Source organism: Vicugna pacos, chromosome 20 (assembly GCF_048564905.1).
Source record: "Vicugna pacos chromosome 20, VicPac4, whole genome shotgun sequence".
Classification (NCBI taxonomy): Eukaryota; Metazoa; Chordata; class Mammalia; order Artiodactyla; family Camelidae; genus Vicugna; species Vicugna pacos.
In genome coordinates, this window is record NC_133006.1 from 13,178,346 (window position 1) to 13,197,401 (window position 19,056).

Sequence of the window (19,056 nt, forward strand, 5' to 3'; positions counted from 1 at the left end):
TACCATCCGCACAATAACGGGGGTCAGGCCAGATGCTGTCCAAGCTCCCTCCCAAAGGCGATATTCCATTTGGCCATCTCAGATGGTTTTTGGAACCATGTGGGATGCAAGAGGAAGGAATGGATAGAATTCGTTAGATCTGTTCACTCCAGCACAAGGCACAGCCAAGTTTGGGGTGACTTGAGGTGATCACCCCCCATCAGAACACCCGGCTCTGGGAGTGGATCCGCCCAGCACAAGCCCTGCTCCAGGAGACCCTGAAGGAATGCTTGGCCTGGGAGCGCCAGCCTTCTCTGCCATGCTCACCACGGAAACAAGCCATGCGGCCCGCGCACCACGCCAAGAATCCGGGCAGCTGAGCGAGCCATGCCATTGTGGGCAGACACCGAGGCTCCCAGAAAACAAGCAAAGGCGAGGCCGGGAAGCTGCCGCGGAGGCAGGTCGTCATGACCTTCCCTCCCCCGCCAGCACCAGACCAGCAGGCCGACAGGTTTCATCTCCATCCAGGCGACCCAGGCAGCCCTCGGGATGCAAGAGATGGTGCCCACCGCTGCCAGTCTGGATGCCTGGGGACTCTCCCTCCATCAACACTGCTGAGCACCAGCCCCATGCCTGAATGCTGCTGGGCACCGTGGGGATGGGGTGAACGCGGGACAGTGCATGCTCCGGAAGAGATGGCTGGGCCAGAGAGCTAGGGCCCTCCAGAGAGCACATGGCCAAGAGACACAACGCTTGGTGCATTTTGGAGGAAGCAGCTGGAGCAGAGAGCCTTGGGTGATGCCTCTGTTGGCCCCCTCATCAGAGGCTTTGCACATTTGTTTCATGGAAATGGTTTGAGCCGCCGGGTACCTGGCCAGCCTCATCCATGAAAGCCAAGGGTAAAGTCAGCCTGCTTGCTGCTTGCTGGGGCCCTGGCTTTACAGGATGCCTAGCAAATGCTCCTGGGACTTAGGATGCTAATGCAGATACCACGGAGACCTGCAGAAATCCTGGCATTTTCTGTTGTCTAAGCAGAGTTGGTTGTTGGAAGCCAGGTGGCCCAAGGGAGTAAGGAGTGAAGGAAACAAAATACAATTATGGCCAAGCCCCCTTGTACACATAATGTGGTTAATGACATTGACCTCAAAGGACCCGAAGGTTATCAATATTTCAGAACCACCCAGGTGGCACAGCCCTCCTGGCCTCTCTCCTCATCCACTTGTCTCGTCCTGTAGTACCTCCTCTGCCTCCCCACACCCAGTACACACAACAGCACTGGCACTGTGGCCGGGGAGGGGGCTTGGTCTGTTTTCTGGTTTATTGTTCCATTTTGCTGACATTTTCTGATTTTCCAGGGAACTGTTACTTCCAGAGGGCTGCCACGCTGGGAAAGAATCACCAGCCAAAGGCTGTTCCACAGTCCTGAGTTCTTGACCTACTTCTGAAAAGGGGAAGTCCAGCGTGAGAGGCCACCCCAGGTGGTTGCACAGCCAGGGCCTTGGAGACAGACAGATCCAGGCTCTCTATTTCCACCTGTGCGACTGGGGGCAGTCACATGCCTTCCTTGTGCCTCAATTTCCGGATCTGCGAAATGGGCAGCGTGGGCGCTGGCTCCCAACCTTGCCCTCAGGGCTGCTGTGAGAAATAAGTGCAGTTCTGTACTGAGCACACACCTGATGGGAGCTGGGTAAATGTCAGTGAGGACATCCTTTAGATAAAGGAAGATGGCAAAGGCCAAGTCCCAGGGTGGCAACGCACAGTGGTTAACCTACATTATCCAGGGCTGAACAGCTCCCCAAGAAGGCTCAGAAACCCAGCCCATCTGCACCGGGCAGCCAGGCCATCTCTCAGGGACAGTATCTCATTGCCACACTCTGGACAATTGAATGGCATCCGATAAGAGAGCCAGGGTGCCTTTGGCCAGCCATGGCTCCTCTGCTGTTGCGAGCACCACCCACAAGGGTCTCCCTGGTGCCTGCTCTTGGGTGCACCTGTGGCTGACCCATTCCGCTCTCGGACGGAGAGCTGCTTTTTCAGATATACCACTGCTCCGACTCAAGTCCTCACTGTAGCTCTCGTTTGCTTATTTGTTGTCAGCTGGGTTCCTACTCTTCTTTGCTCTGACCTGTGTCATAGGGGCTGGGGCCCCACCAGCTGCATTGCCTGGACTCCCTCCAGTGGGCTCCCAGCTAGGTTCTGGGAAGAGGGGGTGCTGGCAGGGGAGGTGTGAGGAGAGGCTCCTTCTCCCCTCCTCCCTGTGGTCCCTGGGATGGGGTGTCTCAGGCAGGATAGACAGCACTAGTGACATCCGAGGGTGACGATGGCGGGGGTTGCAGCCTGGCAGGGCTGCTCCTGGGCTCCTGCTGAAGCGGCTCAGCTCTACAGCCAGGACCTTGGAATCACACTGGTCCTGGGTCCGCTGGGCATCCCAGCCCAGGGCTGTCAGCGCTGGCTTGCCTGCCGTCACTCCTCTTCGAGTAACCTACCTGCCCCTCCACGTCCCTCTCCAGTCTTCCAACACCCTTGCTCCCGACTCCTGAATGAGCCCCTCTGAGGGAAGAGCCCAGGTGGCTTCTGCTTCCTGGCCGGACCTGGACTAACACACCACCTGAGTGACCATCCAAGATTCACATCTTCGGAGTGATTCTGCACACCTCTGCCAGGCGCGCCATGCACCCGCTTTAAAGTTTGACCTTCAGGAGGCAGATTTGTTTCCATTTCCCCCTTTTTCCAGGTTCTTGAATGGAACCACCCCAAGACCCTCATGTTCCTCCTGCCGTCCACTCACTTCCCCTTTTGGAACCTCGATGAAGCCACAGCAACAACCTAAAACAAGAGGTAGAAGCGTGTGCCTTTGACCCAGCAGTCACACCTCTAGGAATTTACCTTGACAACAGCATCACAGAAGAGACAAAACAAGGATTGCCAGAAATGGTCATGACCGGATTGCTTATGATCATGAAAATCCGGAAGCACAAATAAAAGATCAGTTACATAAATGTTGCTTCGTATATAATGTCCATTTTTTTTTAAGTAGAAAGATTTCCATCCTCTGTTATCAGATTAAAAAACAAAACAGGCTACCAGACAGCAGATATACTATGACCACAGGTAAGTAGAATTGCGCGCATATGCATGCATTTCTATTCGGACACAGATGTTTCGTAGAGTAGTTGCCAAAATACTGACAGCGGTTCTCTCTTGGGGGAAATTTGGGGTGGGTTTTATATTCTTCTTTGTTCTCCTCTATGTTGTCTGAATTGTTACAATTGATGGATCCCTTTTACAAAACACTGTTTGTTTTTTAATAGGCAGTGGGCGAAGATAGCAGTGAGCAGAACCAGCAAAAATTTCTTCCCTCATGGAGCTGACATTCTAAGGGTAAAAAATAGAGTGAAACATATAGTGGGGTGGATATTCGTGGGAGGCAAAAAAGCAAGAAAGGAGAAAAAGAAATGCATCTGGGGCGTGGAGGCTTAGGGTTAGGGAGGGTGTTACAACTTTTAAAAGGATAGTGACGTTGGAGCAAAGACCTGAAGGAGGTGAGAGAGTGAGCCATGTGATACATCTGGGGAAAGGTGGTTCAGGCTGAAGAAAGAGCTAGTGCAAAGGCCCTGGGGTGGGAATGTCCCTGGTACAGGGGAGAAGCAGCAAGGAGGCTTGGGGGATGGGAGTGGAGGAGAATCTTAAGAGATGAGGTCAGGCAGGTAACAGGGAACCAGCTTATGGAAAACTTTGGCTCTCACTGAGACGGAAGCCACTGAGAGTCTTGTGCAGAGGAATAACCCGGTCAGAAAGGTTTTTAGAAGGCCACTCTGGCTGCTAGGTGAGAATAGGGAGGGAGCAGAGAGGCCATTTGAGAGGCAGTTGCAGTCACTCAGGTGAGAGAGGATCATGGCTTGGACCAGGTGGTAGCAATAGAGGTGGTGGGAGGTGGATGGATAATGGAACTCTTTAGAAACTAAAGCCAAAGAGATGTGCTCTTAGATTGGATGTAGGCATGAGAGGTAACGAAGGGCCAAGAATTACTTCAAAGTTAGAGTCAAAGAGTCTTTCCATCCCTGCTCCGCCCAATAGAGAATCCCATCCGCCAAAGCACCAGCAGCTCCCCCTCTGGTCTCTGCTTGAATGCCTTCAGAAACAGGTCCCTCACTACCTCACAAAGCTGAGCCAGGTGCCTGCTGGTAAATTCTTCCTTGTCTTAAGCCTGCGATTCTCTGCCATGGATCTTATGCCAGCTTCCCACTTGCCACTTTAAACCACCATGTGCTTGTCTTATGCTTTGCCAACCCTAAGACACACTAAGCCTTGGGAAAAACAGTTATCAGGGCAGTTTAGTGTCCTTCAGGGGAAGACTCAACCTTGAATCAACCAAACTAATTTCCTTTTTTCTGCCCAGCCCCTTCAAATTGATATTTTGCTTGAATTTAATTCCTTTTACTACTTCCCCAACCCTCTGCCCCCGAAACTATCAAATTTCCCCTCACTCTGCTTTCTGCAAGGTGAAGGCCGTCTTGCCCTTCTAATCCCCTTTCAGCCCCATCTCCAAAAGCTAGACCAGGCCTGGTTTCTGAGGCCCCACTCACCCAGGACAGGAGCTCAGACTTTTTTTTCCCTCCAGTCTGCCCAGATGGAATGAGTATTATGTCAGCTCCTTCCTCTGCTCTCCGTAATCTGAATCTCCTATAGAAATATAATATATACATACGTATGTATATATACTGGCATGCTGACCAAATGATTCAGTCACCGTATCTAAATTTAGGATTTATATGCTAGCCCCTCTTTGTTCTCAAAAGATGTAGGATTTTGTTTTTCTTGCTATTGTTGCTTTTAATCTAATGCAAAAGAAGTAAGTTAAAATTAGAACCAAAGACTGTTCAAATGAGTAAAAGCCAGAAGCTGATGCCCCCCGGGGTGTTGCAGACAGATGTCAGTTTAGCTGTTTCTTCAGCTCAAGATTAGAACAAAGGCTGGGCCCTTGGACCACGGATTCCCTTCCTAAAAAAGTGAAGAGGAGAGGGGGCTTAGTCCCTCAGAGACGGAGGGCAGCTCAGACCTGAGTGTGTGATTCTCATGCCACTGGGTGCCTCCTGACACCGGGCACAGGAGAGAGGAAGGAACAACGCCCACTGACCATAGAGGGGCGTTTGGACCACACTTTCAGGAGCGCACAGCCCCCATCACATCCATGGCTGGTTCTGATAGGCACAGCAGATGCCATCATCCCCGTCTGACACAGGTCAGAAGACCAAGGCTCGGAGGGGTTAAATAACTTTCCCAAAGTCAAACCTCAGGATGGGGGAAGGTATAGCTCAGTGGTAGAGCGCATGCTTAGCATGCATGAGGTGCTGGGTTCAATCCCCAGTACCTCCATTTTAAAAAATTTAATAAATAAATAGATAAGCCTAATTAGCCAGCAGCAGCCCCCCCCAAAAAAACATACAAAAAACAAACAAAAAGTCTCAAGAAGCCTGGCCACCTGTGCTTACCATTCTCTCCATGCCCTTCCCTCCATGCCCTTCAAATTGTTTAAATTCAAATTGTTCAAATTGTTGATAATTCCTCTCTGAGAGGGCTGGGAGCCCCTGGAGGGTAGAGCCCTTATTCTATTCATCTTTGTGTCCCCCGGGGACACCAGCATTGTAGGCATCCAATAAATGTTTGCTGAATTGGTTTGAACTCCATTGAAGCTTCTTTAGAAGTGGATGGTTAGACCTAAGACACCATGGCTTTAAAAAAGAGAAGTCCTGCAAAGAGCTGCTTTGAAAGTTTGAGAAAAAGATGGAGGAATCCAGGCCCCCGCTGGGGCGAAGACGCCAGTTCCTAAAGAAAGGTGGCAATGGAACAGGCAGGAATCCCAGAGCAGACACCCCCTGGCTCCTCACTGCGATGCAAGGTATGTCGTGGGCCAGTAGCATCAGCATCCCCCTAGAGCTGAATACAAATGCGGGGTCTCGGGCCCCACCCCAGAGCGGCGGAAACAGAACCTGCATCTTAACAAGCTCTCCACACCCAAGCCTGAGAGGCACTGGGGGTGCCAGGGACTGCCAAGACCAGGCAGCTCACCAGCTGGGAGCCCTTCAAATGCTCAGGACGGAGTTACTCTGTGCAATGTGTTTTCCGACCCTTGGTCTGTTTCTGGAAAAAGAGCAGCAGATTGGCTTCTGGTGAATAAGCACGCTTCATGAAAACGCTAATTCAAGTAGGAAAGCGAGAAGGGCCCTCCTCCTTATGGGAAGTCGGATCCTGGAGGGCAGAGGTTACTCCAGATTTCTGAAATTCCGTCCAGGTCTCCACCAAGGGACACTGGCAAAGTCTGGAGACAAGTTTGGTTGTCACAACTGGGGAGGGCAGTGTTACCGGCACTTAAGAGGAGAGGCCGGGATGCTGGCTTCCTCCTTATGGGCCAGTTACTCTGTGATTCGGTTTCTGCTCCACTACAGAGAAAGGGGGTGGATTTACCAAATTTAGGGAGGGCTGGGAGTTTTAGAAAAGAATCAGAGAACCTTTAAAAGCTTATTCTGCACAAGAACGAGAAAAGTGGAAATAAGACTCAAGTTGTAACAGAGGGTTGGGACAGGTAACAAAGAACAGAATGCAAGTGAAGGAACGAATGTGGCAGAGAAAGGCCAACACCCAGAAGGTACGTACAAAAATCTTGTTTATTATAAAAAAAAACCTTTTATTCAAAAGAAAGACTTAAATACCCCCCTTCTCCAAATACATCAGATTTTTCTCACTTCTCTATTTCCCAAACCTCTTGAAATGTGGTTATAATGAGAAAAAAAGAAATTTATTTTCCCCAAAATATTTTCTAAAAAGAACACATAAAAGTCCCCAGAGATCAGACACAACATCGACAGCTGGCGAGTGGGAAGCTGGAGCCGCCCTGGGACTGCTGCTTCTGTTAACACGCTTCGCACTTCCAGGATACGCAGAAGTCACCGATGGGGGCCATGAGAGGATGGTTCCCCCAGCATCCTTCCCAGGGTCCCACCATCACCGTCTTGGCGCACTTTTCCTGCCAGGAGTTCAAGGCCTTTTCCAAAACAAGAGAAGGACATGTGAAGGGCCAGGAGAGCCCCAGGGAGCGGGGCAGGCAGGCATGAGTGCTGAAAAGGATCCACCGCTGAAAAGGATCCTCTCTGGGGAGGGAGTGTGAGACGCACCATCGTTTCAGGTTGAAATGCAAGGGGAGGAGGGTTCCCTCTGATCTTCTGCTGGGACTGCCTGGCTCATGGGTGACTGACTGGCAGGGGTGTCTGGCGCACTCGGGACTTGGGATCCCTTTAGTGTGCTCGGCTCCCATGCACAGTCCGGGGGAAGCTCCATCAGTTGGCATCAGGGGCCTCTGGCGGGGGCTGAGGCTGAGACCCCAGGGATGAGGCCAGTTTGGTGAGGGCCCTCGCTATGACGTCTAGGTGGCCATTCATTGTCCGTAACTCCACAAGGATGTCCCCAACGTTCGCTTCCAAGCTCGCAGTGGCGGCGGCGGGCCGGGCGCAGGGCAGCGGGGAGGCGCCCTGGTCCTCGGGGCCCTCCTCTCTGCCCGCGGCGCCCGGGAGCAGGACGCGGGGCGCCGGTCGATCGCGCTCCTCCCCGCGGACGCCGGGAGGGGTGGCCGAGGGGCAGCGGGGCAGCCAGTCGACGAGGCGCGGGGCCGCCTCCGGGGAGGAGGCGACCACCGAGTAGTGGCCCGCGCGCCGGGGGGCGCCCGAGGCCGAGGCGGGAGGCGCAGGGACGGCGGGGAGCGGCGGCAGCAGCGGGGGCAGCACCGCGGGCCCCGGGGAGAACGCCTGGGGCTCGCAGGACGACGAGGGAGAGGGCGGCGCGGCGGTGGAGGGGCCTGGCTCCTCGGAGGAGAGGAACAAGGTGGTCGAAGACTGGGAGTCCAAGGTGCTGGGCTCCGAATCTGTCAAGGAAGAAACAGAAAAGGTCACTCGGGCATTTATTGTCAGCTGTATGCCCAGCGCCATGCTAGGTGTAAAAGAACTGAGGAAGAAGGTGGAAACGTATTTCCTACCCCCAGACTTGCAATGGAGTAAGGAAGAGTGGGTTACAGGAGCACAGGATTTCGAGGCAGGGGAGACCCCGGAGTCCAACAAGGCATCCTGGTGGGTGAGGCTCTGCACCGAGGTCTAGACAGGGGGCGCTGCTGTGAAGACAGGGAGCAGGTTCCAGACACTGGACGAACTTCAGCCTCTTCGGAAGCAATCTTGCCAAGGACGTAGGTGGAGGCTGTGGAAGAAGGGCCCTTCCCCACTATTCGCGGGAGAAGTGTTACAAGCAGAGGGTCCCTCCACTGTCCCAGCAACGCCGAGCTCTCTGTGCGGGAGTTGAAAGAGTTTGCAGCTAGGAGCCAGAAGTTCTTACAGCCATTTCTCACTCTGCCAGGAATGCCATGGAACCTTGGGCCAGACCCATTTTCCCTTGGAGACTTGGTTTCATTTCCCCAAGGACAGGAAGGCTGCGCCCAGTGACTCCCCCAGCCCCAGGGCCCTACCACGACTGACTGACCTGCCTACAAAAGTCATCAGCTTGAAGCATCGGACTAAGTTCACAGCAGGCCACGCCCAAAGGCTCTACCTGCCTCCTTTTTTAGTTCTCCCCTAATCCCTTGAGCCCCCAGGTAGAAAGCGGGCGGCAGCTCTTTGTGATTGGTTATGGTAACAGGGTTTACCAACCTCAGATCAAAGGATCCACATCAATGCTGAAGACCTGAAGTCAGTTGTTTCGGACACCCTGTTCCCGCCTTTGGGCAGGTGGCCCACACTCGCCCTGGAAGCAGTTCTGAGTTTTACTGGAGCCAAGTCTCCAATGCCTCGCTCCCAATTCCAGCTGGAGTGTCTGCTGTTGGCTTTCCACATGGTCGGTTCGGGTGCCCACTATTAATGCCCTGCCCTTGAGGACTTCCAAGCCTTTCAAAGGCGGAACTTGCTCGATTACCTCAGCCTGTTATCTTGTGGAGGGTAGGGGGACGACATGATGACAGAGCCAGTGAGTAAACACGTTCCCCGTTGCTTGTGAACATGTGTGCTCTCGCCACCAGTCACGGGTGAGCGGTTCCTTCGTCTGCGCCTGGCGGAAACTCAGAGCAGTGCTCAGTCAGCTGGCGGGAGCTTGTTCCCTCCTCCATCCTGACTTCAGCCCCCAACCCTGTTCTCACAGGGCTCACAGGCCCCAGATGTCCCCATGTCCAGTCTATGTGGTTAGGAAGTTTGTCCATGGGAGCAGAGAAGCAATTGCTCCCCGGGGACCACATTCAAGGAGAGCCACTCATGTACCTGACAGCTTCTCGGATGGAAATTTCACTGGGATTTCCTGCTGTTGGATTTCACAGAACTGCCTCTCCTCCACCAAAACCTTATTTCCCCTGGTTTCTGTGATGCTCTTCTTTTGTAAACCAAGAAGCGCAGACACTTCTGAGCCCATGACTCCCATGAGTTGAAAACGATCAAGGAGAAACTCTCCAAACTGCTGGCTCCGGTTTCACTTTAGAAGGATGTTAATGAACTTCACGCTTCCAACTCCTGTAGCAGCCAAGTGGCCTTTATATCTAATCGAAGTCTAACGAATAAAATGAGATAGAGGCCAGCACACAGAGTGTTCCAGCACAGTGTTTCCTGAACTCTCCTGTGCAGGCCGTTCCCCTGGGACACTGTTAAAGGGCAGGCTGTGGTTCTGCGGGTCGGGGTGCAGCCTGAGGCTCTGAATTTCTTGCCAGTCTCCTGGGAGACTAGGATGCTGCTGGTCTGGGGACCACATCTGGCAGAGCAAAGGTGGAAACCACACATACAAGGTTGGCAAAAAAGCATTGGGTTTGGATGGGGAGGATATAGCTCAGTGGTAGAGTGTGTGCTTAGCATGCACGAGGTCCTGGGTTCAAACCCCAGTGCCTCCATTAAAAAAAGAAAACAACAAATAAAAAACTTTTTAATTAAAAAAATTAAAAAGCTTAGCGTTCATGGTCATAGAAACTAGAGTAACCAGGGATAGAGGAGCAACCTGGAAGCCAAATATGATCATGAAGATAGTAACAGCGCTGACGCTGAGAGGCAGCCTCTCCTGCTGTTAGTTAGACAGTTTCTGGCCAAGTGTTGAACCAAAGAGCACTGGCTTAGGGGAGAGTGAAGGGTCCTTAAAGGGGAAAGCCCTTCACTATTGTTTCAGCTAACACTTCAAAACACATCAAGTTGTCAGGGCCCAATCCACCCCGACTGGCAAATAGAATTGAAAACAGAAGCACCTTTTTAATAAGGACGTCGCCTTCCAGAACTTTCTCCTGGCTGTCAGGAAACTTGGTTGCAGCCCCAGTTCAGCTAAAATCAGGGCTAAATGATGTATAGATCTCTTCCATCCAAGCAACTGATCATTTTATCCCTGATTTGGGACATAAGCTTTGGAATCAATGACATCATTTTCAAGCAGCTTCAGTGACCGCTACGAAAAGTATCACAGTCTGGCTCTGACACTCACAGCTCTCTGTGGGAGGAGGGGGCTCTTAGGCACAGATGGTGGGGCTGTTTGGACTCCTTAATTCCTTCCTTTACCCCTCACGTGGTCTCTGACCTTTACCCTGCTTCACTGGTCTGAGCCTTAGGACCACCTGACATTTTATGTACTTTTTTTTTTTGTTCACTAGACTGGAAGTCCTGCGGAACCAGTGATACTGCTTATTTCATTCTCTGCTATGTCGCCAGGGCTTAAACAGTGTCTGGCATTAAGTAGATGCTCAAAAAATACTTGTTGATAGGACGTCACACAATCACCATCAGTCCAGAAACACATCTCCAAACGCAGTACCCTGATCCCCCTGTGTGTTGTTTAGTCATTTAGTGCTGCAACTATTTATAGATTCTGTGCAATATTGAGGACATAATTATATTTAAAAAATTACTCCTTGTATATCTGATATTTCAATTTAACTGAGTGTCCCAGATTTGATCTGGCAACCTTATGGGAGGCTGACATTTCCATCATGTTTCATAGATAAGGAAAGTAAAAATAATAATAATAATAATAATAATAATAATAATAATAATAATAATAGGTGTTTTCACTGAATGTCAGTTAGGAGGAACTTCTGCCATTGTTTGGATGAGCTGCGTAAGATGTGGAGATGGAGCCAGTGAAAGAAAGGGACTTGTGGTTTGGTGGCACAGCTGAGAACAAAACAGAGAACAGAGGAAAAGGACAGAGTCTCTTCTCCCCTGGGCAGCTATTCAGTCACGGAGCAAATGTGTACCCAGGGTCCGCTGCATGCCAGGGGCTGCACTAGGAGCTGGAGACACGGCTGAAGCAGACAGGGCCCCTATCCCTGCAGGAGCAGATAGGCCATCGGCTTTCATGTTGCCCCTCAGTGGGTACCAAAGCCCATCTGGTGGATCAGAGAGGGGCAGAAATCCAAAAGAGCTGCACAGCAGATGCCCACCAGCTGTTTAGTTAGCACAGGTTTGCTCATAAAGCTTGAAGCCTCACCCTCGAAAGGGGTACCAGAGCCTGGCGTGTGAACCAGAGCCGCCCATCAGTTCAGTCCAGACTTTCCACCACTGGCATTTTTCCCCCCATAGTTACCCACTGTCGCCCTCACACATCCAACCATTTGGGGGAGCTGCTCCTTCTTGGGGAGGGTGGGGAGATGAGGTTTAACTAAATTTCAGAGATTCTGGTGCCTGTTCCCGTCCTAGAAATATCTTTGCAAAAGTCAGTTTGGAAAAAGTAGACATAACTAATAAGCATCTGAGAAGTCTTCATTCTCTCTCGAAAGGAAAGACTTGCCAAGGAAAAGAAGAATGAATTAGGAATTGAAATAATTATGAATTACGAGTAATGAATTGCTATTTTTCACTTGTAAAATTTTCAAAGTTAGACCGCCTGGAGAGAGGCACCCTAATCGATTGTTTGGCGCTGAGTAGACGGGGACATCCTCTCTGGAAAACAATTTAGAAATACGTGCACCTATTCAGTGAGAAAAGGAAATTGCCAACCGTGAGTTCAGCTGCTTATAGAAAAATGTGTAAAATCAAGATTGGGAGAAAAGACATGAGATATCAGGCCTAGGTGGGGCTATAATTTTCAAAGTTCCTGCAGTGGCCAGGCTCTGACATGCCTTCCCTTGTCACTGACCTTCAGCAGGAAGTGACTGCTTCCTGCCAAGCCCGTAGGTCAAGGTTTCTGAAAACCTTCTGTTCGATCTTATTGCTGAATCAGGCTGAATCATTTCTTGGCTGGTAACTACGCACCTTGAAAGGCTGACTTTTTTATCTTCCTTACACCCACTTGGCATTTCCCATCACCACCTCTTATGCCCACCGGCCCGGGGCGTACGTTTTCTCTGGGGGATGCTCTGGGGATGCCTGCGGAAGAGGTGAGGTGTGCAGCTGTTTATGGGAACCTGAGACTCATTTGCAAAGAAGCCCTGCAGAGCATCCCCTAAAACTTGCTCCTCCTACTTGCTTCCCCTGCTCAGTAAGTGACATTTCACTTGTTCAGCTAGACACCCAGGACTAACCCTTGACCCTCTCTTTCCCTCCCCTTGCCCCCCATCCAGTCTGCCTTTAAACTATACCCAGCATCTGACCAGTTCTCACTGTCTCCAGGTAGTGGCCCAGCTACTGGTAGCTGAGCTAAGACCAGAAAACAGATCTGAGTTCCAAGTCAGTGTTTCCTCTGCCACACCCAAAACTTACTCGATTTGAATGAATCATTCAGCGCTCTCCCCTGGCTCGACTGTGTCTCCCCAGCCCTCCTGGCCACCCTCCACCATCTGCCCAGAAAAACTGTTTGCTGAGTCCTAGCCTCTCTTTTCATGTATATTAGATAATAGCTACATTTATTCATGAATTCACTCCACAAATATTTACTGAGCACCTACAATAGGCCTAGCAGAATGTTCCATAGTGTACCAAGCCAGACCTAAGCCCTGACCTCATTGTGGGGGCAGAAAATAATCAAATAATTGCATAAACAAATGTGTAATTGGAAGACTGATACAATCTCCATGCTATAAGCATCTAAAATAAGAGGGTTTGACCTAATCAAGGAAGATTCCCTGAGGAAATGCTGCTGGAGCAGAGTTCTGAAGGATGAGTTGTTAAGTAGGAAGACAGAAAATGTTGACACATGAGCAAGAGCCTGAGGCAGGAGGGAGTGTTACAAATATGTGGGACTCCCAGAGAGAGCCCGTGTGCTGGGAGTGGAGAGAGCCAGGGGAAGGAAGGGTGAGGTGAGATGAAGCTTAAGAAGAGAGTAGGGATCAGGAGATGTATTGTATGAGAAACACTGCCAGTGTTGCCTAGCATCCATTCTCTTCTTCCTCCTTTTTAGTTGGTCCACAACCAATTAGAATAAAGATTACATTTCCTAGCCTCTCTTCCAACTAGCTCTAGCCATGTCACTAAATTCTGGGCAGAAAAATGTCCATAGAAGTGCTATGTACAATTCTTCATTCCTGTGCTTGGAGTTTGGTTGCAATGGCTGGCACTCAAGCAGCCCTATTGGATGGTGAGGTGGAAACCATATGCTAAGGATAATAAAGCAGAGAACTGAGTCTCTGATAATTTTGAGGAACGGCTCTGCCAATCCTAGCTGGTTCAACTGAAGACTTTTCATATGAGAAAATAAAATCTTATTTATTCAACCCCTGTTAAGTTGGGTTTTCTGCCACTTGCAGCCAAACCGAATCCTGATACACGTGGTCTTGTTGGGGGCTTTTGCCATTATCCTAAAAGCAACGGAAAGCTTTGGAAATGTTTAAACATAAGGGGGTGTGAGTGTGTGTGATACGATCGGTTTTGTATTTTGAAAACTTCACCTGGCTGCGTTGGGCAGGAAGTAGACAGAGTAGGTGCCAGAGACACAAGTTAGGAGGCTGCGGTTGCAGGTGAGAAATTACAAAATGAGAGTGGCTTTTGCTAGGGTGGTAGCCAGAGAGACAGAGAGATAAGCAGATTCTGAAGACAGCTAGGGTGCAGAAACGTTAGAATTTACTATCCACGGGGATGCGAGGATGCAGAAGGTGAAGAAAAAGAGACATCAGAGAAATGGGCGCCCTCCTGGCTGCTGCTTCAGTGCAAGTTTCCAGAAATTCGGGCTCCACAAGGGGAACTTTCCCTTTCTTGTTCTCTGGAGTCTGGGTGGCCCCTTCCCACGCCCAGCCCTCCAGCATAGCTCAGCTCTGACACACCTCACCAGAGGCAGCCCGTGGGAACATCTTCCCAGGAGCCTGGAGGGAGGAGAAACTGGGTAGCCTTGGGCAGGGAACCAGAGAGGCAGAAGCCTGTGGGAGGAGGATGAAACCTGTCTGGGAGAGAAGCAGCGTCCCTCAGCCCAGCAGCCGGGCCCTGGCCTTTGATGGTTCAGACTTGGCCAGGCCGCTGACTGCTTCCTTCAGAACCCCCGGCACACAAAAGGGAGGGTGCGTGTCTGGTGAACTCAGCCCAATAATATTCACTCCTTTTATTTTCCACAAACGTCATGAGACCCACAGGGCAATCTTCTGGTTTTAAGACCTGGTGAGTCAAGCCGACAAATGCCTCTGACTCAATCTGATCCCCGTTCTCACCAGGCATCTCCCAGGAACGTGGCTCAGCAGGAGAGCCGGGGCGGGTCAGCCGGCTGGGGAGAGGAGGGCTGGAGTCTCCGGAGCGGTGACAGAGACTGGCTGGCTGCAGTGCAGGCGACAGGCTTCCTGACTTGCCACTGACCATGCTCCCAGTAAGGGCCAACATTGCCCCGGGGCTCACTATCCCCTCAGACATCTGCGCAGCTCTCTCTGTCACCACCTTCAGCCTTTGCTCAAAGTCACCTTCTCAAGGGGCCTTTTCTGGACACCCTAGTTGAAAGTACTAGCCCCGCCCTCCCACATCAGCTTTCTGTCCCCCTTGCCCTGTCCAAAAGACACTGTCCCCGCCCCACTCATACATACTCTGGGTCAGTCCAGGTGGAGGGGGTTGCACGTGCAAATGCATGAGGCTTGGCGATGGTGGCCAGAAAGACAATTGGAAACAGCCTGAGTGCAGGGTGCCGGGGCCTGGAGACATGCATGCAATGACTTACAAGGTAACAAGGACAGAGGGCGGAGGGGCTTGTCTGCTAAGCTAAGGAATGTGAACTTGAGCCGGCAGAGGGGAGCCACTGAAGGGTTTTAAGTAGGAGAGTGAGAGATTTGATTTGCATTTTTAAAAGATTACTCTGGCAGCTGGCCTCTGCCTCGTGGAGGCTGAACTGAGGGGGCGAGGCTGAAGGCAAGAAGACTAAATGTACAAGTCACATCTTGGCCATTCAAGGAGCTAAAATGATATTACAGCAGAAAGAAACACAGGCGCAAAGTCCAGCCAACCGGTATTAGAAGCAATTTTTTTTTCTAGGAATAGATTGAATTTCAGCAAAAAGAAACGTTCCTGCCACCCCTGACGGACACTGCTGTGAAGGTTGGCTTCTGCCCTGCTTCAAGTTGGCCACCCTGGGTCTTTCGTGCATCACCATTCAATGCAAGCAAGCGTGGGTTTTATGGGATTGTTTGTGAAACCCCGAGCCAAGCTTTCTACTCACTCAGGCAGGGCTGAGTTTGCCAGTTTCTAAATTTGCTGGTTTTTACGTATAGGGTGTGCGGGGTCTCCCTCTATGTCTTTATGTGCACACCCATTTGGAAAGCAACGTGTGTGACTATATATAATATCTCTATGTAATTTTTTTAAAGAGATGTTTGTACAACCTGTATATTCCTTGGCATGAATCTGTTTGTAGGATGGAGAAAGGGAGGGACAGAATGAAAAAGCTCTTCCCACACCATAACCATAGCTTTGGCTCACGAAGAAAAATTCAAAATAGATTATGTTCCCTAGCAATGCCTCCAGGGTTGAACGATTTCCAAATCCACCCATTTAATCCTTCCTCCTGGAAGGGCACTCACCTTTGAACTTCATTTTTTTTAAGCTATCATTAAAAAAAAAATAACAATAACACGGCACAGACCAGACCTGGCTGCAGCCCAGGCTCTCTGCCCACTTCCCACCGGCCCCCCAGCCCTCAACAAGAGAGCTATCCAAAGGGGCCATCTCACTTGTTAAACAAAGTTTAAAAGCGGGCTGCTTGATGAACGTGATGGGAAGAGCCAGGCTGTAAAAGACGGCATTTGGGCTTTAACAAGGCCAGGAGCCCAGAGCGGAGCCAGCTGGGTAGTCTGAACCAACCCAAGAATATTAGAACCCAGGGTCACACGGAGTTGGGACGCCACCAGGAATGTGGGAGGAGAGACAGACTGGCGGGGGGCTGGGGATCACTGGAGCCCCACACTGCTGGCTCCTTGGTGCAAGTCAACAGGCGGAGGGAGAGGCCAGGACAGCTGGACGGGAGCAGGGTGATGCCCACCACGCGGGGCTCACCTGGACCCTCCGTGCACGTCACGGCTCCAGGGCCCCTGGGGTGGGGCAGGTGGACACATCTGTCCTGGCAGCAGCTCAGCAGGGAACAGCACCTCAGGGAAGATGCTCCCCTGGCTTATCGTGTCCCCCCGCCAAGCTGTTGCCCCACTGGGTGTAAGGAAGCAGCAGCGGGGCATCCCACCTGGAGAGGAGGAAGGGGAATTGTCCCACTTCCCAGGGCCATAAGCAGCAAGGTTCTCGACAAAGGTGTGCCCCACATCAGTGGCAGAGCAGAGGAAAGGGCTCAGCGTCCTCCAAGACCCTCTGTTGTCCTCCAGAACAAAGTGGCCATGCGCAGCTCTGGACCACAAGCTCAGTGAACACCTATGAAGCGAATTACCCTGTTTCTCTCAGCATTCCATGCAGCCCTGGGAGCAGAGCCTGGCTCTTAACATCTGCTGCCTCTGGTGTCTGTTGCCACCTGTGACCACAGTCTTCCCCCGCCCCTGCACTTAGAAGCAAATGATCCTAAGAGATGACGGGGCCATGAGTTCCCTGGCTGCCCCATCGCGGTGCTTTTTGTACCCAGTCCTTTCTGTTGAGAATTCGGAGTTTAGACCACCCCGCCGTGCCACTGTGTCTCTCCCCAGGAAGGCTGTTCTAATTTGGTCCCAGCTTTCCCTTTTCTTCATTTCATGCCATCTCTCCTAATGATAACCCTTTGTGCCAGGCTCAATTACACACAAAGCTCAAATGAGCAGCCCCAACTCTAAACTTGGCCCCGTCTGTTGGAAAGGGGAGGGCTTAGGCATCCTGCTTGGCCCAGAAGGAAAGATGCTGTGACCCGACGGGAAACAACGCCAAGGAGAGGGCGAAAACAAGAAAGAAAAAAGAAAGAAAGAAAGAAAAAAAAAACCTTTGGCAAAAATAAATTGAGAATGAAGAAACAGACCAGTGCTGGCTGCCCCGGGGCACCGGGGCCCGAGGTGGGTGCTGCACCTTCAGCCAGGCCTGTTAGGACCCTGCCCTGTCCCGGGCATGCAGAAGCAACAGAAATGCTTTGATTTTTTTCCTTTTTAAAAACGTCCTCCAGCCCGACCCTACCTACGCTCTCCCTGCAGGGTCAGCAGAGGGTGAAATGAGAGCATTCGCCCGGAATTTCCTGACTCCTGTGAATTTTTCTCAGGATTTGGCCGTGAGTCAACGTGAGGCACTGTGACACACGGTGTGACTTGCAGTACTCACCACCCCCTACCCCAACCCCTTCTGGAAACCCCATGTAAAGCATCTCCTGGCTGTGTAACTGAGGACGAAAATCCATAAGGGCCCCCACCGTATTCTCTGGTAGTACAGAAAGATCGGCTTTGGTACAGTTGACTTCCGTCGCAGGATTAAGCTCTCTTGTTCGACGTTTATTAGTCTTTATGTTTGGGTATTTAGAGAATAGGGGGGGAGTGAGAAGAGGTGCAGGGGAGAGAGGGGAGAGTGCTTAGAATGTCCCCAGAAGGGTCCAAGTGAACCAGACTAGGTAGGCAGGTAGATTTATCGGTTCAACTTCATTGATGTTGACAACCAATCTGATAGAGCCAAACAAAGCAAATTAGATGTAATTTCGTGTGTGAATTATCTGACTGCCAGGACTGGATATCACCTGCCAGAGGAGACCAGCTACCACCAGTCTCTGCTAGTGATGGTTTACAACTACCCCCCAAGAGGTTGCAGGGAAGTGCTGGGGTCAATGACATCTTTCAAGAGATCCTGGAATTAAAACAAAGGGAATATTACTCAGCCATAAAAAAGAATGAAAATTTGCCATTTGTGGCAACATGGATGGACTTCGAGGCTATTATGCTTAGTGAAATAAGTCAGATACGTGGAATCCAAAAAAGTATATAAATGAGTGTGTACACAAAATAGAAACAGACTCACAGATATAGAAAACAAACTTGTGGTTACCAAAGGGGAGAGTGAAGTGGGGAGGGACAAATTAGGGGTATGAGATTAAGAAAAACCAACTCCCTTGTATAAACTAGATAAGAAAAAAGGACATATTAGGCAGCACAGGGAATTACAGCCATTATCTTTGTAGTAACTTATAATGGGCCATAAGCTATAAAAATTCTGAATCACTATGCTTTATACCTGAAACTAATATAATATTGTAAATCAACTCTACTTTAACTAATTACTTAATACGAAGGGAGTGTTAAAACGAGATTGCTAAATGTTTTTGGAGCCTGGCCTTACTCATATTGGGAAGCATTTTGCAAACTGCCCTCCGCTGTGCAAACAGCAAGGAATCACCATCCTTAGGGCATATTAACACACCACCCTGCGACTAAAGAGGATGAAGTCCTTTTAGAAGTAGAGCAGAGAATTTCCAACAGCCTAGTGAGTTTAGAGGGGAGTGTTTTCATGTCTCTCCTTCAAATGCAAAAAGTGAAGGGCAGACACCAAGTGAGTTACGCAGACATGGAGGAAAATGAGGTACCTCGTGCCCTAAAGTCACATGTAGCCCCTTCCCCTCCTCCTAGCCCACGACCCCCCGGGAAGAGCCGCACCTCCTGGGCTGCAGGACGCCAGCCAAGCTGGGGAAGGGGAATCCCAGCCTGCAGGGAAAGCCCTTGGAGCTCGTACGCCGTCTGCCACTCTGGGGTCAACGCAAGGTGAATACTTTCGGGGGATCTTTCAACCAAGGCGAAGAAGGTCA

The 19,056-nt window shown here is 50.8% G+C and overlaps 1 protein-coding gene across 3 annotated transcripts in view; it reads right to left on the bottom strand.

The window, feature by feature from the left end:
- Positions 1-6,714: 6,714 nt before the first annotated feature.
- RUNX2 (RUNX family transcription factor 2) overlaps positions 6,715-19,056 on the bottom strand; it is a 301,057-nt gene continuing 288,715 nt past the window's right edge. The window contains exon 7 of one of the 3 annotated variants that reach the window (XM_072944886.1): positions 6,715-7,894. In XM_072944886.1, coding sequence (XP_072800987.1) covers positions 7,314-7,894 — 581 coding nt within the window. In that variant the 3' untranslated portion in view covers positions 6,715-7,313. The remainder of the gene's footprint in view (positions 7,895-19,056) is intronic. The other 2 variants (XM_072944881.1, XM_072944887.1) reach the window with 2 other exon arrangements.